Source organism: Cuculus canorus, chromosome 27 (genome assembly GCF_017976375.1).
Source record: "Cuculus canorus isolate bCucCan1 chromosome 27, bCucCan1.pri, whole genome shotgun sequence".
NCBI classification, from domain to species: Eukaryota; Metazoa; Chordata; class Aves; order Cuculiformes; family Cuculidae; genus Cuculus; species Cuculus canorus.
The window spans coordinates 5,097,231-5,121,704 of NC_071427.1; the positions used below are offsets into that span (position 1 = coordinate 5,097,231).

At 41.7% G+C, this 24,474-nt stretch overlaps 1 protein-coding gene across 6 annotated transcripts in view; it reads right to left on the reverse strand.

Moving 5' to 3' along the window:
* EPS15L1 (epidermal growth factor receptor pathway substrate 15 like 1) overlaps nt 1–24,474 on the reverse strand; it is a 43,327-nt gene that overhangs the window by 16,949 nt on the left and 1,904 nt on the right. For 2 of the 6 annotated variants that reach the window (XM_054050109.1, XM_054050110.1), the window contains exons 2-23: nt 21,662–21,703; nt 21,356–21,445; nt 20,963–21,010; nt 20,200–20,295; nt 19,552–19,614; nt 18,517–18,642; nt 17,190–17,249; nt 16,620–16,856; nt 15,862–16,019; nt 15,255–15,411; nt 14,855–14,917; nt 13,881–13,966; nt 13,411–13,483; nt 12,699–12,860; nt 11,464–11,661; nt 11,028–11,192; nt 8,928–9,054; nt 8,757–8,807; nt 8,261–8,397; nt 7,090–7,150; nt 6,658–6,740; nt 5,122–5,254 (exon numbers count right to left, since the gene is read on the reverse strand). In XM_054050109.1, coding sequence (XP_053906084.1) covers nt 5,122–5,254; nt 6,658–6,740; nt 7,090–7,150; nt 8,261–8,397; nt 8,757–8,807; nt 8,928–9,054; nt 11,028–11,192; nt 11,464–11,661; nt 12,699–12,860; nt 13,411–13,483; nt 13,881–13,966; nt 14,855–14,917; nt 15,255–15,411; nt 15,862–16,019; nt 16,620–16,856; nt 17,190–17,249; nt 18,517–18,642; nt 19,552–19,614; nt 20,200–20,295; nt 20,963–21,010; nt 21,356–21,445; nt 21,662–21,703 — 2,416 coding nt within the window. Of the gene's footprint in view, nt 1–5,121; nt 5,255–6,657; nt 6,741–7,089; nt 7,151–8,260; nt 8,398–8,756; nt 8,808–8,927; nt 9,055–11,027; nt 11,193–11,463; nt 11,662–12,698; nt 12,861–13,410; nt 13,484–13,880; nt 13,967–14,854; nt 14,918–15,254; nt 15,412–15,861; nt 16,020–16,619; nt 16,857–17,189; nt 17,250–18,516; nt 18,662–19,551; nt 19,615–20,199; nt 20,296–20,962; nt 21,011–21,355; nt 21,446–21,661; nt 21,704–24,474 lie in introns of those variants that run through there. The other 4 variants (XM_009562804.2, XM_054050113.1, XM_054050112.1 and 1 more) reach the window with 4 other exon arrangements.

A 24,474-nucleotide genomic window follows, 5' to 3' on the forward strand; every position in this document is an offset into this window, starting at 1 on the left:
TATTTTTCTGCTATTTATATATTGGTATCCCAAAGAAAAACTGAACTTTTAAGTCCATTAGCCCACTGTTAATACAACACCCACCATCTCTATCAGTCACTAATACTCAATATATTATATAAATCATAACAGTGATAAAAATAATTGGTTTTATTAAATAATCTTCGCAAGAAGCACACTGAAATTGGTAAGCGTATTTTCTTCCTGCATTTTTAGGACTTCTATATTCTTTCAAGGTTAAAAAGGTCAAAACCACTATAAGCAAGCAATAAAAATTTAGCAGGGGTTGAAGGTTACACACTGGTTAGTGGTGAAGGTTCTTCCACTAATATCACTGGTTAACAGTACTGTTATAACCGCAATGTGGAATGCATGGGGCTGCATTTAAAGGAAGTGGTAAGGGTGGGGCAAAAGCAGTAGGTCCCACGATCAAAGCACTAGAGCACTGAATTTTACTTATAACCCAATCACTGACACCCACACAGCGACTTCCTGTGCTTTAAAAAAAAAAAAAAAAAGAAAAAAGAGAAAAAAAAAATCTGTTTCTCTCTTTCTGTAATCAACAACTTTTACCTAGAAACTAGTTAGCGGTGAACTGAGGCTGATCTCAATCTGCAGCTCACGGCAGAAAACAGAATTGTTAATCTGTGAGAACCTACAAACCCATCTTAACTGACAGGTTTCAGTGTATCGGCTCTTTCAGAGTTTTTTATTCCTAATCATACAAAGTCCTACAAAGCCCAAGAATGAGCGTAAGAAATCAAATGCGACCAGAGGTTCAGAGTGATGAACGCTGCAAGGCAACTCTCGACAGCACAAATCAACACGCACTGACACACCCACAAACCTTAGCCACGATCCAGGGCAGCTGGAGAAAATACCTTGCACTGGAATTTAGACCCCAGTCACGGGGCACCTTTGCCCAGGTCTGTCAATAAACACCACTATCATCTCTCTTAAAGCAAGCAATTAATAATGTCTTCTTTTCCATTTATCGCAGCCCATTAGGTTTTCTATCTGGATAATTCTTCGGTGGTGCTTTTTAAGCATTACTGAGGATACAGCATCAATTAATACAGAAAAACTTGCACCTTTCTCTGAAGAAACCTCCAAGTTCACAGGTACCACCTGGGGAACATCAGATTCCTTCAGCCAGGTCCTCGGAGAGCTGTACAAAACCTGTCCACTAGGAACTTCATGGACTATGAGGACATTCCTGAACAGAAAGAACATGCTCACACTCCCCTGGGGTTTTTTTGAGAGCAGTCTAGACAGAAGAGCTGAAGAGCTCTTTCCTAGCTGATCTTCCTCACCCTAAAAAGATACTCTCAAACCAGGCAGAAAACAGAGACACTGATTTTTCGACTCTTTGTATCTCACAGATCTGTTGGAGCTCTGATGGATGATGTATCCAGGTTGCTGCTCCTGAAACCCCTTGTCATTCTCTGTTTTCACTCGCTGCTTTGTTAGCCTCCTCCAATTCTCTCTTAAAGATTCTGCCCTTTAAATAATTATACTGAAAAAACACAGAAGAGCATTTAATCAGAAACACAAAGAGAAGAAATTTCTCTTGGACCAAGCAAGGATCAGTTTAAGGCTCTGTAACTTCAAAGATCTTCAAAGAATTTGGTTCAAAAAGAAGTGAGAAAGAAGAAAAATGGTTTACGAGGAACACAGCAAGCATAAGCCTGAGATTCAGCCTCAGAGACAACTTCAAGGAAATAATCTCACAGTTGTCACCCCCTCTCTTAACCTTAGTTCTTGAGAAGGGAAAGATAAGGGTTTGGGGGGGTGTTTGGTCCATGCCGCACGGTGCTTTCCTATCCTTGCCAGACCTAACAGCCCGACAGCTCTCAGTTGAAGTATCTGCTCATCCAGCCAGTGCCTCACAGCTGCTTCTCCATGTCCAAGCTTTGGAAAAAAAATAAACACTAACTAAAACCAACCAACGATCCAAACCCACCAACCAATCTTTGCTCTACAAGCAGCCAGCAAACAAGTCAGGATTTATTGGGCCGGATAATGACCACCACTGCTACTGACACAGCTGGGAAGTTCCCTGAGGCACAACAGTAAGTCCACTGTCTCAAAGCCTTCACATTACAGCAGCTGATCTCAACTACATCTTCTACAGGTTTTTGTAGGAACATCTGAAGGTCTTTGGATTTGACCTTCACTAAATTGTGAGCAGAGGCTGTGTCTGTGGCGATTCTCTGGTCCCAAAGCCTTGCTCTGCCTTTGGCTTCATGAAGAAACCAGACCTGATGCACAACCCCTCATCCATCTGGAACAGAGAGACGTGGGCACCATGGGAACGGTAGCAAACTTTGGAAGCACCACAACCTGCCAGGATACTCTGCAACACCTCAGTGGTTGATCAGACAATGCTTGCAAGTCACAAAACTCCTAAAAACTGCGTATAAAAAAGCACTGAATCAGAAACAATCCCTGGTGGATTTTACTAGTTTCCCCTATCAACAACAATTTGGACATCGGAGAGCTTTCAGTGCTCTGCAGAAGTATTTTTTAGTATTTTCTACCTGACTGTAGAGCACTGAGGACAGGAAAAGGTTCACATTGGATCTTCATCGCACCTGCCTAACAAAATGCAGGCAAAACCACACAAGTACTTTCCAATATGAAAAATCCCCCCCAAAACAGTAGTTTTACCAAAAGGAGGACAAACTGGGCACAGAAAGGCAAATTACAGATTTGTCTGGTAATAACGAGCATTTATCCATCCTGCAGCAAGATCTTTATCACCTACTTGTTTTTTAATTAAACAGACCAATGAGCAAGGTAAGAAACAACGGAAGTTTCTTGTCTGTTGTTTGTTTTCTGAGCAGCGTTCCCATTTCAAATGCATATTTGCACGCCTGTATCTCTGCTAGAATCGCAGTTTATTACTATATAATTTCTCATGCTTTAACCACTGCAGATTGCCTTAGTTGTGGAAGGAAGGGAGGAGTGTAACTGCACAAGCACATGAGGCTTGGTTGCTTTAAAAAAAAACCCTGCTTTGTTTCCTCCTGAGTCTATTTTATCATAACAACATTTGCTTTTGGCAGAGCAGCGGAACCTCACAAATGTTGTCTCTCCCGAGAAGAGGGGAGGGTGCACAGTTAAACAAATTTTGAAAGGATTGATTAAAGGCTGAGTGCACACATCTAAATGCAAAACAAGGAACTAAAGCTAAGAGTTCTCCCAAACTCCTCATTATGTACAAGAGAGGGAACGAAGAGACGTGAATCCAACCGCCCCCCATGCAGGGGAGTAAATCCTACAGTATGTTCTCTCCATTTTGCTGCTTCTACTATACTGCAATTGCTAGGAATAATCATGGTTTGAGCAAGAAAGGGAAATAAACCAAATTAAATAGATAATACGGGTGTATTTAGTATATGTTTGACTCATCTGACTTAATACAGGCCCTTGAAACACTAAACTATTTTATGTAGGCATTCCTTAAAAAGATGGCCACCTACACACTTCCCTTGAAAATCAAGTAAAGAAAAAACCCCACCATTTATACCTGTAAATACAATGACCTTCAGCTTTTGTATCTCTGATTTTACTCATTTGTGTTCGATCAGTTGATATTTGTCAACATTACATATTATGGGGTGTTTAATTACTGAAGGCTCTCCATGACCTCAGCACTAAGAAACACTGACACGAAGCAAGCACGGAACAGCCCACTTTGGTCCTAGAGCATCTCCTGACAAATTTCATCAATACTCACCTACACAGAACCTCAGCACGTGCAGAAACAGCTCTTAAGCAATAGGAACAAATGAGTGGTGCTGCAATGGCCTGCTTGTAAGTCTATTGTATTAGCGAACATTTTCCAGACCCTGGATCAATGTACATGACTGGTAACAACATCTTCAGGGCACCCCAGTAGCAGAAAGCCCCTTTCACATTACCCAAGGAGGCAGTTCTAGCACAACTGGTTTGCAAAACCAGCCACATCATCAGTAACTGTTATAAACAGGATGGGTGCAGGGTGCATGCTCTGCTCCAAAATGCAACAGCAGAAAGGCAGACAATCCACATATTTAGACAGGGAGATATTAATAAAGAACCTGTTTCCCATGTATTAAGCTTCCCAGACTGTCAGTGGGTACATGAGAATACGAAATGTTGACTCACGTTTGATGCAGGACTATATTCATAAGCAGAATCCAGGCTGGGGTGGTTTTTTTTGAGCCAACTAAATGTTTGCTGCCAGCATTAACCGAACTCTGCCACTGCTGTTAAAAGGAGACTTGAAACCAACAGCTCTGCATGGCTTCAGTTCTTAAAACAGTTTCACCGCTATATGAATCTTTTGAAAACCAGCTCTAGGGAAGGCAAACAAGCAGAAGCTGCTTCATTAAACAAGACCTCACTTTCAATTCAGGAGATTCCTACTTTAAGAATTTCCATGCAGAATGGACTTCAAGGAGGAATGAGCCAGTTATTCAGATTTCATTAATGCAGCAATGTGTGAAAGCAAGAATGATCAAACCTGGACAGATCAGGACAGGTCCACCCAGACTATACCCTGGGCTTGTTAGTACCGAGTGGCAGATGCCTCAGGAAGCACATCAAAACAAGGTCAAGATACAGCCGTACTTCAGACTCCCTTGCAGGCGCACAGCAGCACAGGAGTCAGAGAGAGTACTTTGGCTTTCATAGACCCTGCTGCCCTCTGGATTTCTCTTCTAAGAATTACCTAGTTTGTTTTTAAGCCCATTTAAATTTTTTTGCATTCACTGTTTTCTCTGGCAAAAAAAGAATAGCCTAAATTTAGAGTATTGTATAAAGTGAAGCCTCTGTTAATTTGAAGGTGCCATTTATTAATGTCATTTGTCGCCTATTTGGAAAAGAAAGAATTGTTTTTTCCTGCCCCAAGTGATTTTACAGATCTGTCGTACCACTCCCTAATCATCTGCTTTCTAATCTGAAGAGTTGCAGTGTGGTGTACTGACACTTTCTGCCAATTTACTGATCGGCTCATACCTTCCTCTGTGGTTGAAATACAAGACAATAAGACAGAAGTCTGTCAACTTCTCCGTATGACCAATAACATATAGAAAATGGGGGGAACTGGCTACTAAAAAAAGAAAACCTCCTTACCACTGGGTGGCTTGGGTCGTGGAGGGATATTTTTCTTCGGTGGTAACGCTGGTGTGTCTGATTTGCTTTTGAAAGGGTCATCTGAGAATCCCACCCCTCCAAAAGAAGAGGCAAAGGGGTCTGAAGCTACTGACTAGATGAGAAAAAAGAACAGAAAAAGGATGTAAGCACAGTGCAGAGCATCGGTTGTGTCATGAAAGCTGCAAGCTAAGTAAAAGCATTAACTTCAAAAAATGAGGACAGGGTTACAGAACTGTGTCAGTGGTGCGAGCGGCTAACGCCCACTGGCAGAGGTGCTAGGACGTCATTAACACTCTGAAAGTACTCATGCTCTTAATCCCTTAAGTACTTGTAGAACTTTTAGTCCTAGCAAAAAGCTGGTGAGAAAAATAAAAGGAAGTAAAACTCTACTTTTTACAGTCTGGCAATGACCAGCCCCTAGAGCCAGGCCTTGCCTCTCATGAACAGCACCATTACAGAAATCGGACGAACACAGGGGATTGCAGCATGGTAAAAGCCTGGAAAACAGCTCTCCAAGTCACACACAGTGACTTGTCTCTCTGTAAAAGCTCAGGTTAAATTCCCAAGCCACGATTTTAATGTTTCCTCTATTCAGGTGGCTCTTGATTAAAAAAGGCACAAAAAATATATGCCATCCACGGAAATTTATCATTCTGAAATGCAGGAAGAGGAATGTTGTAGGCAAAGCAAAGGCTGGCAGTTGGCCCTTGGCCAACTCTTCCAATCCAAGCGTGGCCATGACTAGCTGAGAAGGCAGTGCCATCTAGCGGAGAGCTGGGCCCCACGAAACCATGGAACGGTCAGAACAAACACAAGAAATTTATAGCCAGTCATATGCAAATCTGTTTTCTACTTAGCATTTAATCTACAATGTCCAACTGTTATAGAGAAACTAAGCGTAAAGAGTTGTACAACTCATGTCAACTGCAAATTTCGTCTCAGAAAGTTGACAGCAGGCTGTGACTGATCCAGAGGAGGTGGTAAGGACAGAGGTCCATTTGGAATACCCTAAGTACTCAGTTTATGCCAAGAACTCAAGGGAACAGCAGTTCCGTTAAGAGCTATGAAATGTCAGCACACCGTGTTTTCCACTTTCCTCTGGTTCCCTGCACTCATGGAGAAGCTTAAGAACAAGTCAGGATTCTGCAAGCGTTGAAGTATCCAAGAAGCAGACTTCAGGACTCAGAGGAAAGCTGAACATTGAAGCACCTTCCTATCTGGAACAACTACCTTTTCTTACAAGTCAAAACTAAAAGTTATTTCTTTTCCTCCTCTGGTATTTAACAATGTTCGTAAAAAATTGATTTATTCCTGTCGAATCTTCCGCTCTCAGTAAGACTTCATTGTACCCAAGACGGACGGAAAATGCTTCGCTAAGTAACTGCTGAGGTTGGTTGGAAAAAAACCCTAACAGAAGTGGGTTGTCAGCTGAAAAGTTAGTCATATCACAGGCTTAGAAACAATTACCTATACATCAGTTTCTAAAAGGACAGTTGTTTTCCTTGTAACCTTTACCTTTGACATCTGACTGAAGTCTGCAAACCCCTCACCACTACTGAAAGCACCACTTCCAAATGGATCCAGCGTTCCGAACGGATCTGAAACAGATACAGGAAAAGAAAAAGTTATTTAAAATAACAATTATGAAGAATGACTTGGTGTCAATGAAGGTGATTAAAAAACATTTGCGTTTGGACGTGGTATGAAATATGAAAAGAAAGCTCCATAAAACAATAGCTAAGAGCTCTTTTGAGGAAAAACTAAAAAGAAAAAGTGAAGTACATAGTGTATGTGAAGAGTTAATCTTCATAATCTATCAGGAACATAGGACAGTATGTGCCAATAGTTCACAAGACACCTTCTTTAGTGTCAACTTCTACGTTTCATTCTTCTTTCATAAAGAGACATCTCCTTAAGCATCTTCACAAGAAAATTTTTCCTCCTTACCTGGACCTTTTGAAGAGATACTGGAAGGCGTGAAAGGATCACTGCTTTCAAAAGGGTCAGGCTAAACAAGAACAGATAGAGATAATTACTTTTCGGCTGCACTGTGCACTTGCCTTTCCATACATATCAAAACCTCTTGCTTTAAGACAGATTATTTCCTGTTTCAGACCACTGTTCAGCGGACACCCAGCAGGGTCAAATCAATTGATTGTACCCAATTTGCATTGTTAGTGCATTTGGCTACTGATAGCCTTGAACAGGCTATCAAATACCTACAGGTGAAACACACTCAAGGGGAAAGCGCATCACACTGCAATACAAGCGGTGTGAGTTACCAGGGCCAAATAAGAAATCACACACAGCAGCGTTCAGGCATTAAACAGAGCCTGAATTTCAGGCCAGGAATTTCCCTTATGATGGATTCAGAGAGGCTGTATATCATTTCTTTTTAAATAGATGGTGTTTACAGTTGCTCTGCAGTCTGAAAAGTCTGTTACCTGAGTACAAACCTATGTTGCAAGACTTATACAAATCTCCCACCGATGAATCCTGGAATACTGCTCTAACACTTAAGTGGCAGTAGTCAGTGAATGCCACAAGGGCGAGGGAGAGGATTCATTGAAAAACCAAACCAGAAAATCCATATCCATCCCCAAAACAACTACACATATGTATGACAGCTTAAGAATTGTGACTCTACGTTTGCCAAACGTGTTCTGCACAGTCCTTCCACCGTGCTGGTGGCTCAGTAACCCTGATCTTATTCACTATGTGACTGCACAAACAGAAACGTGGATGGAGCAGAGGTAACCGCGTGAGTGGGTGGGTGCTTGTGGGCTGGAATTCCCAACACAGAAAAACAAATATCCACCTAACTGTATCTTCATGGTGAACACATCATTACCACGGAAAATGCTTTGCTAAGTAACTGCTGAGGCTGGTTGGGAAAAAACCTAATAGAATGGGTTGTCAGCTGAAAAGTTACAGTCATACCACAGAAGAAAAAACTGCTGATTGCCTTAATCCATGTTTAATTTTAAGAATAAAATCCATGGTATTTCATCAGTCAGGAAAAAAAGCGTTTAGTGACCTTTCACTCCTTTTAGCTTTCAGACAATAAGCCTGTCAATAGTAACAGAATCTATTATGAGTAGATTTAAAAATTACTGACCTTTGAGGGTAAAGTGGGCGGTTTTGTGAACGGATCTGAGGTAAATGGGTCGCTCTTCACCTGTTTCTTGAAGAAATCCTCAGGGGCAGAACTTCGAAAGGGGTCACTTTCCTTAAAGGGATCACCTCCAAATGGATCTAGAAGGAGCATTAAAAGTACATAGAATGTAGCACCTAGTCTGTCCCCACAATGAACCATTCTACATTTCACTTCACACTCAATGATTAAAACACATCATGACTTGGTAAACAGGATAAAACTTCCTGATACCTCTCCTAAACAGGGTATTAACTAAGTTTGACCACGTACATGTATATATTAAGGTTCTGGGCTTACTAAAGCATTACAGGCATCTTATCAACATACGGATCCTGAATGCCACACCCTGTCAGGTTTTAAGTTCTCACACGCAAACCAAAAATCTGTGGCCAGGGAAACCTTGGAAATCTTTGTATTTGGCTATAAACACCCGTCCCATCATCAAAAGGGCTGTTACCTGCTGGAGCCGGCGGCTGCTCTGCAAAAGGATCATGCTGGAATGGGTCACCTATGCAGAAGAGAAAAAGCAGTTTTTATCCACTATTAAGCAAGATGAGAAAAGCTTGTGAAAATGTAATTTAGTCAACAATCACTCTTCAAGGTCTCGGGTAAGGCATGGATCACTTACTGCCTTTGAAAGGGTCGGCTCCCTTAAACGGATCAGATTTAAAAGGATCTTCTGAATGGAATGGGTCTGAATGCAATTCCTGTGTATTACTGGTAAACACCAAGGCTTTATTCTTAAATGGATCATCCTAAAAATTAAGAGGAGAAACATTAGAGCAACTTACGATAATTAAAATGCTCAGTTACCCATTTAGCAGAAATTCTATGGTATCTTGGTTCCTGTTTAATGATCCTAAAAATTACTTCTTAAAGAACTTTCTGAATAAATGGCTTTTAAGCAGAAGTCATTACACAATAGAAGGAAAAACAAAGCCCGAGAGGGCAGAGCACCAAAAAATAACAAGATATAGAAAAATAAAAGGTTAAACTGTTTCTCAGATTAATATAATATAGTCAGTTTTCAAGTACTGAAATAACAAAACCAAACTAAACCCCAAACCACTGCACTGTCAAAACATTCTTCGCTCACAGCTATTTCACAGCTCAGCTTCAGGTAAAACACTTAAAAGGAGAGGATACACAAATCATTTAGGGGCTACAAACACAAGAAATTACTGCTGAGCACCCATACTCAAGATCACTTCTTCTTAACTCACTCTCGAGCTTAAAGCTCCCAGCACTGCTTTTACTTCACAAAGCGCAACGCAGCAGGAAGAGTCACCCCAGCGTGGGAGGACAGAGAGGTCTGGAGAGCAATCTACAGCTTTGCCACATTACAATCACATCCAGTATTAACAAGTAGCAGACTAAAGCTATGAAACTTCCTCATCGCATTCCTTTGGACTTTGTACCCCCATCTTTTGTCTGGTTTGGGTCTCTGATGAAACCAGTCCTCGCCACAGCAGCCACGGGTGCACCCAACACCCGGACAAGAGAGCTCCAATGACAGCTAAACCAATGACACCAACTCCAAGGTGAGGAACAGCCAACAACCACCACCGCTTACACTGCCTCCCGCACTGGAACGGCGCGGGATTTCTCTCCTCCCTTTACAAGATGCAAATGAAGAAGTCTTAATGAATACTTCTCAGAACAGCAGGCAGGGACGTGGGGAGAGGAGGAAGAGGAAGGAAGAATTAAGAAACAGGAAAGGGACACAATGGTCTAAAGCATTTACTATGAACACAGACTGGAGTTTCCTTCCAGTAAGCAATTCTTAAGCTTGCAAATAAGAGAAACATCTGGAAGTCTCCACTGGAAATGAAATATCACGTTTATGCAAGCCATGCAAGCACAGAAACTAAGCCCCAACGTGATTGAGGATCGTGAGACTCAATGTGGTGTTGTTCTTAATCTTGTGCTTACAAGGATTCTGGAAAATATGTTTCCCTACCAAGAAAGCACCAAGTAGATGTGCAATAGAATCAAGCAACTATGCAATTCTTCTATTCGAAGAAACAGGTTCAATAAAAAGATCTTGAGATTTATAGTTATTTATAAAATAGCCAAATCAGCAGTAGGCATCCAAAAGAAACTGACTGGGAAAGTATTTAAGAACCCAAAGGATCTTATGAGTTGGGAAAAATACCGATTAAAAGAAAACATAATAAATGAGGTCAAAGATGCTGGAACTGTTAAAGCAGCAGAGAGCTGCCTATGTATTTTGGGAAGGAACTTCTTTTACTGAAGTCTGTAATAAACACAGCTCCCTGCAAAGCAGAATCTGCACAGCTTCTTCCAGCAATAAGAATGAAACATATGAATAAAGGGAAGTTTCCAGCGAAAGAAGGTGTCACACAAACATGAAAAAAACCCAAATCACTTGAATTGGAAACGAAGCCCTACCCAATTCCTGAGACTAAGGGCGAACGTGACCTTTTCTTTGGTTTTGTACATCCTTACAGTTTGCTGACATATCCACACCGTCAGAATTACACAGGCACAAGATCCTAGCACAAGATCTAATCCAAACCTTAAAAATTAGCTTTTCTGTGAGCATTAAACTCTTTGCCTTGCCTTGTACTGGATTTCTGCCTTGCAGGGATCGTGGTGTTTGCCGACATACCAAAAGCCAAATACACAAACACCTTAACAACTTCAGCTCAAGTGCAAATTACCGAGTGACTATAAAATACAGTAAACAGCAGTCATTTTTTCTTACCATAGCTCCATAATTGCTCCTTTCCGGCTGCCCAAGGCCTTCACTTATGTCTGCTAAATTCGTCAGACTGCCACCGTGAACCCCATTGAGCGCTTCATTATATTCCTCTATGCTCTTACTGACTTCTTGGTGGCTCTCTTGAAGCTGAGAAAGTTTACTTCTTGCCTAAGCAGTGGAAAATGCTTCAGTAGGTTATGCATTCAATGACCCTATCACTCTTGCATTCTCATCAAGTATTGTTGCAAAATAGCTGCATTTTCCCCCCACCAGCACCGAAGTTTTCCTGAGTCAAACCAGGAAGGAACCTACCAAGCAAAAAAGTTTATTCAATCAATCAGTATTCTTTCTTTTCTGAAAAATCACCTTTCTAGTTCATGTTCAACTCTTCACCTTGCAAGAAGCGGAAAAAAAAAGTCATATAAACTACAGTGAATACCTGGTTTATTTCTTCCTGTGTTGATTTTAGAGATTTGATTATTGTTTCAAGCTGCACTTTTCCAGCCTGGATGCTCTGCTCTAGCTGGGTCTCTTCTTGCTGGAGACGATTCAGCTCTGCTTTTGCTCTATTAAGGTCATCTTCCTGTGATTTTAGATCTGATTCCTGAGATTGAATCTGTATTTTTAGAGATGAAATCTGAAACAAAATATTACAAAAATCAGAGTGAAATCTGAAATAGATGTAACTTAATAAACTATGAATTCATAATAAATAATAGAAAGTTGTAAAGCAGCCTATCAACTGCTAAGCACGATAACAAGAACTTAATGAATAATTTAAGTGAGAGAAACACCACAGCAACTCTAAAGGTAATTTAAAAGGTGTTTCTTATAGTTACTTTGTAGTTTTCAGAACCGGTCTCCTTTTCTATTCAAACACTTATCAAATATTATAAAGGTGATTTTTAACTCTGACAAGAGTTGCAACTACACGCCTGCCTATGACTATTCTTGTACACTTCCTTTCACAATCTGACACCCTATGTTTCTACACAAAGATAACATCCTAGCTGTACTCACAGTTGTATGCCCTGGAAACCTGTTTCTAACTCAGAATACTGACATGAGGTTCACAGTGACCACAATCCGTACCACTGCCCGTGGGCTGTTAGGTATAACACTCCTCAACTACCCTAATTAGGTTGAATAAATGTTTATAGTATTTTATACAGAAAGGGACCCTTGAAAATCAAGTGGTTCAATCCCCCATTTATGACCATAAAGCAAAACCCTTTCTCGGACCTCTGTGTATTTCTGTGGAAATTGCTATGTATGGTAAAAAAGAATAAACACAGACAGCTTATTCATTAAATAAATAGAATTTCATAGAATCATAGAATAGTTTGGGTTGGAAGGGACCTTAAAGCCCATCCAGTTCCACCCCCTGCCATGGGCAGGGACACCTCCCACTGGCTCAGGCTGCCCAAGGCCCATCCAACCTGGCCTGGAACCCCTCCAGGGATGGGGCAGCCACAGCTTCCCTGGGCAACCTGTTCCAGGGCCTCCCCACCCTCATGGGGAAGAAATTCTTCCTTCTGTCTAGCCTAAATCTGTCCCTCTCCAGTTTATCCCCATTGCCCCTCGTCCTACCACTACAAGCCCTCAACGAGAGACACCACTTTCCTTCAACAAGAGACACTACTCTCAGTACATCCAGCATTAGCATCCACTCACCACCTGTGTTTCTTCCTGGCACTTCTGCCTTACATCATTCAGCATATCCTTCAGCTTGGCTTTCTGCTGGTCCATCTCATCCAGGCGGTCCTGGGCGTCTTGTTTCTGAGCCTCTAGCTCTTGCAGGTTACTGGTCTCCCGATCTAAATCATTTTGCAATTCCTGCAGAAAATCCCAGAGTTTTTAATGGACATTTAGGGGTTGCCTTACAGGAACAATCAAACACAGACACACAGACAAGCAAACTCCAGGAGATTTTCTATGTTGCATAGGCTATTGCCTGCCCACGCATGGTTTGTTTCTGCGAGAACTTGTGTGAAACATCAGGAAACAACTCCACATCTACAAGATGGAAAGAGACTATGACACCACACACAGGTAATTAAGCTATCCTAATCAGCAAAGCCAATAGTCTTTGAACAACGATGTCCTAAAATACAGTGTTAGTCAAGCACTAAGAAGAAAGACATTTTAAACTATTCACATATCATCCTCTATTTATAGTGACCTGCATCAGAAGAAAACATTTCTGATGGAGAACAGGAAAATTAAGATCTTTCCATAAGCCAGAGGAAAATCACATGAAAGGAGGAAAGATTTGCCCAGAAGCGACTTAAGGAAAGACAGAAGAAAGAAAGCTCAATTCCCCATATGTTGTTTTAGATTAAAATGAAAACTAATAGTGATAAACCAATAAAAAGTGAGGTTTCACCTGAACTTCATTGGTTTTCTGTCTGATTGATTCCTCCTTTTCTCTAATGTCTTGCTCTAGAGAATATTTCTCTCTGTAAGACAAACAAGCACATGTATTCACGATTAGCTAAATAACACACCACACACATGTGCACATGCAAAAAACAATAAAATATTATTATGAAAACACCACATGACCAAAATGCCAGCCCATGTTCTGATATACTCTTTAAAGAAGTAAAGGTCAATTATTCAATTATCAGCTATTCTTGGAAAGTACTGTCTGCTCCATAATCGATCTTGTAAGGTCACCTGGTAGGATCCGGGCTGGCTGTACAGAACTGCTGACTGGAGGGTACTGGGGGAGCTTTGCCACCACCTTCAGTGACACACAACAATAAACTGACTACAAGAAAATAGAAGGAACAGATACTCTGTACTGAATCGCTTCTATTCCAAGATTTTCTGCTAAGATTCCACAACCCTTACCTCTGCAGCTGTGCGATTTCTTGACTGATATCATCCAGTTCCTTCACCCCTGTAAATTCTCCTGACCCAACGGAACTTGAGCTATCCTGTTAGGAAAGAAACAGTCCATTAAAATGCCCCGTCGTAACAGATCTTCCTTCACGAAGGCTGAGGAGAACGGTGAGACACAATCCTCACTGTATGCATTTGCAAAATCATATGGGAGACAGTAAATCCTTAGCAACAGCCACTGCGTACGCCACCCAACTCTGCCTGTGACACAGGAGGGTTTGTCCTACGCTCGTTTAACAGACAGGAGAGTCACAACACACAGCAGTTAAAGGACACGCACAATGCCAATGAGGAAATCACAGGCGATGGTAGAACTAAAACTCAAACCCCGAAACTTCAGCCCTGCTATGGTCAATAGCAACACTGCCAGTGAAATTAATGAAATTAGGTTTTAATTTCCGTTTTCTTGAGCCCTGCTGCTAACTAATGTCCATTTCTGCAGTTATACGCCACCTCCTGCAGGGCAGGTCACTTCTACAGCCAGGCAGAGATCGGGGAAGACGCAGAGGGCATCTCCTGCCTTTTAGATAAGTAAATTGCCATTGTTACGCTCAGCTAAATCCACAGTAGATGGAAAAAAGATCCAATGACATGAAAACAACGGGAAGCTCTTGCACCCAGATGTATTTACTGCCCACAGCTTCAGAGAACCGGCACACGAGTAACTCCAAGACGTGAACACTGAGCTGCCCATCACAGAACTTCCTGACAGATCAGTGTATCTCGAACTGCTGAAGGAAGCAGCATCGACGGGTCACAGCCAACACTGGAAACTCCACACCACCGTGACACTGTCCCCATGCCAAGAGCGAGAGTCAGGGAACACCAGAGCAGAGACAGAAGAGGGTACGGAAATAACGACTTCTGAAAAGTCACAAGCAGTGGCACACATTTGCATTCTTTGGGATGTTATGATTACTCACACGGCGCATTTCTGTTAGTGCTGACATCTCAGTTCCTACAGGGGTCAAGTACCCCGACAGAGTCTACAGAAAAAGGATAGAGGAAAAACCTTAACAGGACCAGAGCAACAGCAACAATCGCAACGTATTTAAAGGCTCAAAAGCATTCTGGTCAGGGAAAGTAGAAAAGGTAAAGGGAAATACCATATAATTTATAGGAAAGATTAATGTATTGACATGACAGAAGTATTTATTCATTTCGGTTTCAAGAATACACAATACGCTATTGAGGAAAGGAACAAAGCAGGGCTCAGAAAAAGATCAGATTAATGACAAAAATTAATTACAAAATTAATACTGAGAGCCCATTACTTTCAAAGCACATCAGCTCAGTGTTGTCCACAATTAATCAATGACATACCTGTATGGGAGTGTTCCTCTCCGTGGGAGGGATCATATCTGGGGACAGCACTTGTGGTGGATCAATCCCTTTACTGACCTTCTGCTGAATGAGGTACATGGCCAGTGCAAACTGATCCTTACTGAGCTTTCCCATCTGCCTCGTGTCCGCCAGAGCCCTGGTAAAACATAGATCACACTTAGAAACAATAAAAGTTTATTTCTCCTCCACCAAGAAACCTGAAATGCACATGGAATTTTCTTTTTACTAAGCCTTTTTAGAACTGGCCTGTTCTCTGAACGAGATCCAAAAACAGAGCAATATTTTAACAGACACATATAACTGGACAGAAGAGCATTACTGAGAAAATATTCAGAGCACTAGAACTTCAAAACACAGCCAACAATTCAGAGATTGACCTACACCCACCTCCCAAAAAAGCAAAGGGAGTGTCTATTTCTCCCTCATTAATCCATAGAGCCCACCTATTGTAGCACAGCAATGGAACAAGGAAAAGAGCTTGGATTTTGTTTGTTTTCTCTTTAGTGTCAGGATCAGAGCTCTGGCTGGATAATCTGAGTTCCCAGATCAGTAAGTTACAAAAACACAGCTACTCGGGAATTCTTACCATATATGCGCTAGGAGATTCTGAGACAGACCTGAATGCATAAAAATGTCCTTTACTTCTTGGCCACTCACAAACCCATCCATGTCTGTGTCTGTTTTTAAGAAAATTTCATCGTATCGCGCTTTTTCCGACACTGGCACTACCCAGTTCACAGACGGCTGGAAAACAGAGTTCAAAAGAAGACGAAGTCTTTATCAGTGCACTGAGTATACATGGCATTAGTCAGTGAGATGTGCAGAGCATCTTGCACAATTCTATCTAACTGGTATATGGGTAATTCCCCTTTTCCTGTGAAAGTTTTAGCTTTGTACTTTTTATCTGAATTAGAAATACTGAAAAAAACCTATACAACAGGTGAAAAACATTCATTCTTTGGAGATACGGACCCAAAGGCACACCGAGTCCTCATGCTAATAGTACAGGAGCTGTAGAAGGCAGATTAATGATTTCTTTAGTATTAAAGCAGAAAACAGGAACAAAACCTTCATATAGTTTCACTTCCTATGAAAAGTGAAAATTCCCTGTAAGCTTTGCTACCTCACGTTACTCTGACTAAAATCTACCTGCTCTTCCTCTATTCCTCTAAGTCTTACCTTCTCACTTCATTCCCTCCATCCAAATTGCTCAACAACAAATACCTTTTCAGACAAGTGCTCACGAGGCAGAAATCAAAAAAGAGCTTTAATTTTTCCTAGAGTTTACTAAGACAAAAAAAAAAAGAAAAAAAAGAGAAAAAAAAACAGGAAAGAGATCTGTACCTGAGCTTGTTTGATGCTGTGCTTAGGAGACAAACTCCCTGTGCTGTTCAGGCTGTTGACACTCCCATGAGATGGGGTAGAGCGGAGGCTGTCTTTTGGCGGAGGGCTCGCAGGGAGAACAGGAACGGCACCGGGAAAGACGGGCGTCTTCTTTCTTTTAGAAGGCGGTATGAGAGAAGGGGGTAACAGTGAAGGAACCGGCTCTTTCTCAAGAGCTCTATAAACCAAATGCATTGCCTGCAAAGGCAAAAAGGTCAGATAACGTTAGCAATTAGAAAAAGCAACAAGATTTTCCAGTGTCAGGCATTTACATATCAGTAAAACAGAGACAGCAAGATCAGAGATGTAAACCAGAGCAGATCATTTGGAATGTAATTCCACAACGGTTAATCTTGATGACACAGGCAAGTGTCAGTAGACGGATCTGAGAAAGTCCACTTAAGAGCTCCATGTGAACAATTTAGATCAGAACAGCCAACTGAAGCAGGGAAAGCTGCAAAGCTCTTGGGAACAAACTGAGCGCCTTGCCCTAGCAGACACACTGTGAACTGGGAATTTAAAGCAACCTACCACAGCAAACTCATCCTTGTCCAGGTGACCATCTTTATCGATATCACTGAGATCCCAGACCTGCAGCAGTTATGAAAAAAACAATGATTTAGAGAAGTAGTTCTATTTTATGCTTTTGACGTTAATCGTCATCATGCTAAGCACGCTCTCTAAAGACTTCTAACAGACTGCTGGGATCTGGCTAAACACACTCTGATGAAACCGCCTGGATTAGAGCGTCTGCATGAATCAACACTGGCTCTAATAAACACTGGATGCAACACAGGCAAGTTTTTCATCTTTCTATGCCATAATGAAGGAGTCATCAAGCTGACTAAAACCATCAAGCGGTGGCTTTCAGAACTGTCCAGAGGGCTAGCAGATTGCCCAAATTTCTCTTATAAGGAAATTACACAGCAGAGTGGACAGAACACTACGACTGAGGCTCAGTCATGTGAACCCTACTCATAGATTTATCACGGGGGCCCTGTACAAATTTATGCTGGCTAATCAGTCCTTTGCCATTTCCTCAGCCCCTCTCTTGACCACAAGCTCTTCCGGAACATGAAAAAGCATCTTGCATTCCTATCATGACAATAACAAGAGAAAATCTAAAGCCTTTCCAGACTGAGTAATTCACCATGTTAAAGTACAGAATTAAAACCAGTCACCCTTCGATTTTGTAGATAAGATGGAGAAAGAGGCTGTTCTTCCTGAACAGATGGAATTACCTAACACAGACACCACTCTTACATAGACTGTATTTACTCTCAGTCATATCAACGTGCAAAAAACTAAAGAACATATATTTTAAATGGAAGTAGAAAAATAAGGAGGTTTGCTTCTTCTGCAGATATGCACTAGATGCACTGAGGTCAGATCTCAGAAGCATTTATAGATCTGCATGAAAAAAAACTGACAATTTGGCAGCTGCGATAAACCGGGATGTTTTTAAAGTGTTCCCTTGTACAAACAGTGGGCAGATTTAATGGTACACCTAATAACTTGGGTTTGGAACCATGACAAAACAGTGCAATATAATGTTATAAAAGCTATTATGGTTTAGGAGAGCTTTTTCTTGCTTTTAAACAATCAAAATCAAAATTTCCAGCTCTTAAAATGAATACAGACACAATGAAGCCAATCTACTCCAGTACCCAAATTACTATCATTATTCTTATTTCTAAGTGGAAACTTCAAAGCCTACCTAATGTTCCTGCTACACAGCATACACTTGATGTAAAATCCCAGCCAAAACCTGATCTATGTTGATGTTACATTTAAATATTTAACACTGCAACTATGAGAAGTTAAACAGAGAAGAGCTCAATCTAAACAGTGTACTTACCCTTCCTAGGATATCAAGAGGTAGCTTTGAATTCATCAGAACTGGTTTTACTTTGTCTCCTGAAAGTAAACCATTTACTGGCAAAAGGCTTTCAAAAATACCATCAAACTTTGCTTTTTCTTCCACCTAGTTGGTAAGAAATAGCCTGAATAAGTAAAAAAGTGTGCCTGTGTGAGTGTGGAAAATGAGATCTTGCAAGAAATTAAGACTGGTCAGTAATGAATTCATTCTAAATTTCCAAGTTCTCTTGCGAGTGCCGCCACACCGTATCAAAGTGCAAACCCCACAGAGCCAAATTCGGGAGCTTAGTTTGAAAGCCAAATTCGGGAGCTTAGTTTGAAAGCTAAGGTTACGACAGCTCAGAGATTTTAACATGCAGCACACAAGACGTGTTTCAATGCATTCGGATTAAAACACTGCTGACCAGATTTTAGACAAACTCTGGAAAACTAAAAACTGTTCTCCCCAAGTAACTTGCTTCCCACTTTGAAGTACAATATGCAAATACAGAAAAACCATAGTCAGCATTACAAGTTATTTTATTTAATTTCTACCTTTGGGAAAATGCATTTGAAAAGTAACTGCATACAAATATTCCCATCTATCAAAAGCTAGTTTTTACCAATGATACACGTTGTGTGTACCACTGAATACTAATTAGAACATATGAACTCAAGCTTTAAATCAATACTTCAGGATGGATTTGGTGAAAGGCTTTGCTGCTCTCAGCGGGGCTCCTTTATACAAACACCAAAGTGCCTACTATGAGGATTCTGGAAGAAATCCAGGCAGAAGATTAAAATTCATTGTGTCTTAAAAACATCACAGCAGGGGTTGTCAAAGGCTTATTTAATTCTATTTCAAATATAAGACTACAGCTCAATATTCTCCATTGTGCACAGTCTGTCATCAGAAGGGGAGGGCTTTTGAAATGGGAAATATATTTGACACAAATTCCTCCCACTGGGAAAATTACGGACAAGAAAAATATTTACTTTTAAAGAATGGATGGAATGCATTGCCTTTCACACTTACCCTAACAGCCCAGTGAGTCTCTGTCGAAGGTGGTGTCATCAGCAAGGGACTGCTGGTGTCATGCTACAATTAAAGAGATTTTAATTCATATGTATACATAGATATAAATATGCACACTTCTGTCTCAAATCCTTACTAATTGTTTTAGGAACGTGGTTACAGACATGAAGCTTAACTACACTTAAAAAAAAGCAAAGAGGCTGCACGTGTACCCGAAAAACAAAACAGGTCATAGTGATTAATACTACTTCAATAAGAACATCGTGAAGTAGGTACCCAGAACTCAGACAAGCTCACGGAGGTTCTGCAGCACCCACTGCAGGCAGAGCTGCACTCATGCCCTTTGCCACACTCTCCTGTTGACCTAGCGCCAAAAATGATCTTAATTTTTCTTTTCTGTTTCCAGAAATGTAGGGTTCAGCCACCCCAGCTCCCTGAACAAGCTGACCACAGTTAAGCTCACACTGATTTCATAGCCCAGGAAGGGTTGGTACGTATGACTCGGGAGGACAGGACTGCAGTTGTCTAAGGAACAGTCTGACAATGGCTTGAAGTTTCAGAAGCACGACTTTTATGAAAGAGGAGATGATTCCAGCGTTCCGACTGACACATACAATACAAACATACATTCAGGTAAACATTACTTACAAATTTAGGAGGTGGCACAGTCAAGTTCAGGCTGCTCAGGTGCACATCGTGGCCGTTCTGTGCACACGCCACAAGGCGCAATGCAAGATAGAAACCCTGCAAACAACAGTGGTTTCTATTTAAAGAAGCAACTGGTCTGGATCAGTCCCCAAGAACATATTGATGATTTCGACTAACACCATACATATGCAATGGAGAGAAGTATGGAAACAAGATATTCAGACCCACTCTGTTAATCGTACAGCAAAAATGCCCCACTGCTCTTAAAGAGGATTCAGGAAAAACTTTACAATAACATAGAAAAAACAGCAGAACACTTCCAAGCTTGTTTTATAAAGGACTCTCCTAGATTAAGTAAAATTCATCAATTTTTCTTAAAAATTAGTTATGTCTACAAGTATATTGGTGTCTGACAATCCAAGACAGTTTTAGAAATGCTAGTTATATTTTTTCATGCAAGAAAGACTTCTAAAGTAACACTTTAGTTGTTGGTATTAGTGAAAAACTCAATGACTACTTATCTATATATCACATTCCGATTATTTGCAGAACAACAGAGGGCAGAAAATTAGATCTTAGCTTCTCCAGCAGTGTCACCAAGTAGGGTACTCAGATGGGAGCAGTGCTAGGGAATAACCCTCACGCTGTAAATGAAAACTGGGAAAAAAAGCTAAAGACTACTAGTGCGGATGCCAGGATTTTCCTGAAACAAGGCTAATCTGTGAAAGATAATGTAGGAGGTCTACAGGCACGTTTCCTTTACCTGTTTATCCAAGTATCCTTTACCCTCTGGGTCAGCCAAATCCCATATCTGGGGAGACAGAAAATAAAAGCCACTGTGATTTCAAAATAGAACTTAACTCAGCTCAACAGTCCACAGCGTAAGCTGCCTTGAAATGTTTGTTGCAGCTTTGAAGTTACGACACATAATGTGATTTAATTCTCACATGTGTTACACAAAAGACAATTTTTCCTTTTGGATTCCTATGAAACTTGGAACAACCCCTTGGAGCCACCACCAGCCAGTGGGTAACCTAATGCTCAGAAGATCTGCTTCGCGTTTCACCAAACTCCCTTTTGCAAACCACTTCTGCCCAATGTGAGCTGCACTAAGCAAGCACACAATAAGTACTGTTACCCAGTTCCTTCAACTTACTTTTCCAAGGATAATATCAGAGAGACCAGATTTCTTAAGGAACAGCGCAGCTTCACTTGCCCCAACTCTCCCCGTGTATGTTGGATCCACCTGGAAGAGAAAAATTCACTTTCAGTTGAAGCACGTCTATCACGAAAGCAGAGACGAGCCAGGAAAGGTCTCCTGTCTCTAGGGGTTACACGAGCTTGCACTGCCACTCGGCAGAGAGAACATAGAGAAGTTTAGCACATCAGGGCAAAAGGAGAGACAGGGAAATCTTGGGGAAGAGGAAACTGCACTTCATTTTAATTTTTTTTAACAACTTACCTGTTTGTAATATGTTTCATACAATGGATTCCCAGTAGAAAACTGAAAAACAAGAGAGAGATTAGGAAAAGAGAGAAGGAACTGCAACCACAGACAGCCTACCTTTAGGGACCAACAGGCAAAAAGCGCATGATACTTTGGGCACTAAATACAGAGCAGTGTGTTCACTTGCTGTGTTCCAATCTGGGTACCTGAAATCTAAACGTGGGTAACAGCAATCCCCCAAAACTCACAGCTGACAGACTACCGACACCACCAGCATTCGTACTTCTATTCACACTTTTAATTAACCACACTATATGGCAGTAAGGCTTTGTAGAACAGCTTTGAACTCTTTGCCAAGGTGTTTCAGATCAGTTTGAGAACCACTGACACCAAAGGCAGAGTTTTCAATCTCACACTGCCCGAGTGCTTCCTGCATTGTAATGTCTATGTACTTATGGAATGTGGGCAGCAGCCAATTATACACATGCATAGACAGAGCCCTGGTATCAAAACATGCCGCTTTATGCAATTTTAGGACTGGGATCTTAGACTGAAACACAGTAAGAAAACAATTTAAAAAAAAATTGAATGAATGGTTATTTATTGGGTCTCTCAGTTCCCTGATGATGTTGTGTGAGGATTCCAACCTGCTGTTATCACTGCATTGCACAAAAGCAGCGCACACAAAGGTGGGCTCTGCCTTTTCGGAAGACTAAACAAGCAGTTTCCTCTTGCTGACATTCCAAGTCAATGGGAACTGCAATGCCAGGAGAGGCAGAAGCCCCAACACCCATCGCTTCTCTGGCCTCCTGCAGCTGCCACCCGAGTTCCAGCCCTGTGCAGGCGACGCCTCCACACTGTTCTCCAGCCTCAACACCAAGAGCAAACCACTCTCAAACAAATCACCCCTCAGAGCAGTCAAAGCCCTTAAAAAAGAAGCACCATTACAACCCAATTAACACAATGTAATGACTGAAACACAGAGACTTCAGAACACCCCCCAGCCTGCTTGGGACACCAACTCTCTGTCAACAGGACACATCAAACACCTGACAAACGCTGCTGCTGCACTAACTCTGAGCACAGCTACATCACCTCCCAAACACCACTTTCTTCCTTGTCTTTCACATGGATTTCTGGATGTTTTGCCTACACTGAGGGGAAGGGAGAAATATGAAAGAAAAGACTGATGAAGAGCACTGCGACTGTAACTCATCAATCTGACAAGCACTGTGTTCCTGTCCAAGGTAGGAAACATCACCCAGAAAAAGGGTGGAAGTAGGAAATAGTCTGTCACGTTCTGACTAAAATCCAATGTTTTAGCCCACCATCACCCAACTACACAAATCCTGTCTGTCAGAGGGCTCAGAGAAGCCAAAGACCAGCTACAAGCTCCTCTAACTTGGCAAGTGTCCGAGAGCATGCAGAGACTGGAACTCACACCAAGATACAGAGCAAACCGCTCCAACAGCAGTGCTGAATGAGCTCACCACATCGCTACATCCTCGTCATCCTCATTTGAGGCTGTCAGCCTTCACACTGGGCTGGCAGACCTGACGGAGGTGGCAGGAATCCAGGGTGATGGGCCTAAACGCTGTGAAGTTTCCACTACAGCAATAGATTCATCCAAGTGCCGCTGGAAAGCATTTCAGCACTCAATTGTCGACTTGCAGAATTCTACGAAGATTAAGCCTCCCTGACCGATTTACCTAAGTGACTGCATCTCTGTGATGAAGTAGACCAGACAAAATGGGCTCGAGTGATAAAAATAGCAGAGCTGCCTACCTACCCGTCACTACACGGGACTTCATCGCTACCACTCAAGCTGATTCTGTAATTTGACGGCATCTGCTGATGAAGAACCTACACAAGACTGTGAGCTTTGGCAACGACAGAAAAACATGTGCAGAGTTTGCAGCTGATGAGTGGTCAGAGGATAGATAACCTGTCACACAGCAGTTCAGTCGGACTGAGAGTTTAACAGTCCTCCAGCTTCTATGCCTGCTCCCTATTCCCTAAAATGTCACCTACAACCAACACCTTACACCATCTCGCAAAGAGACACAGCAGAACCCTGGTGCCTTGTTGTCTGATCTTTAAGTTGATTTTCTGTACAAATTTGAAGTTTCAACTGTGCACTCTCACCTCATACCCAGTTCACTGTGCATGTGGTACGCAGCACACGGAGACATGTCCATCTCCCTTAACACAGGGCCGGGAAAGAGGCAGACGCGAGCTGCAGCCACCAGGACAATTAATGGAGACAATTCCTAGCAGTCCTCTCTCCCGAGGTCACCTTGGGGCCACAAAGAACTCTGGATCAGATGAATTACTTTCCTGTTTCACAATTCTCTTTCAGCCACTCTTGTCGTATCATATGGTGAATGAAAATAGGAACTGTGAAAGGGGAAAATCCAAGGTGTCCCACTGAGATAAGAGCCACAAGAAGGCTGCTGCTGCCCCAGAAAGATAACCTTTATCCCTACTCTACTCGCTGAGCATCCCGAGTTGTCGCAGAAGACCGAGCTACAAAATGATCAGCGCTGTCCTGATAGATATCCCTAATAGAATTCTCCACAACCTCCAGAGGCTGCAGATGAACATGCCTGGCACAGCGGAAAGACCACTAATAAGGTGGAAAATAATACTTCAAAGTAACTGATACCTTTCCAGAATGTGGCCCAAAATACCATTGATGCCAGACTCTCAAATACCAATTAGAATTTAAACAACAACACAGCAGCAGGATTTCCAGTATAATAAATATTTGGCACATGTTTGTCAATGTACTATAGAAGTTCCACAAACTCTTCCAAGTCCAGAGTTCA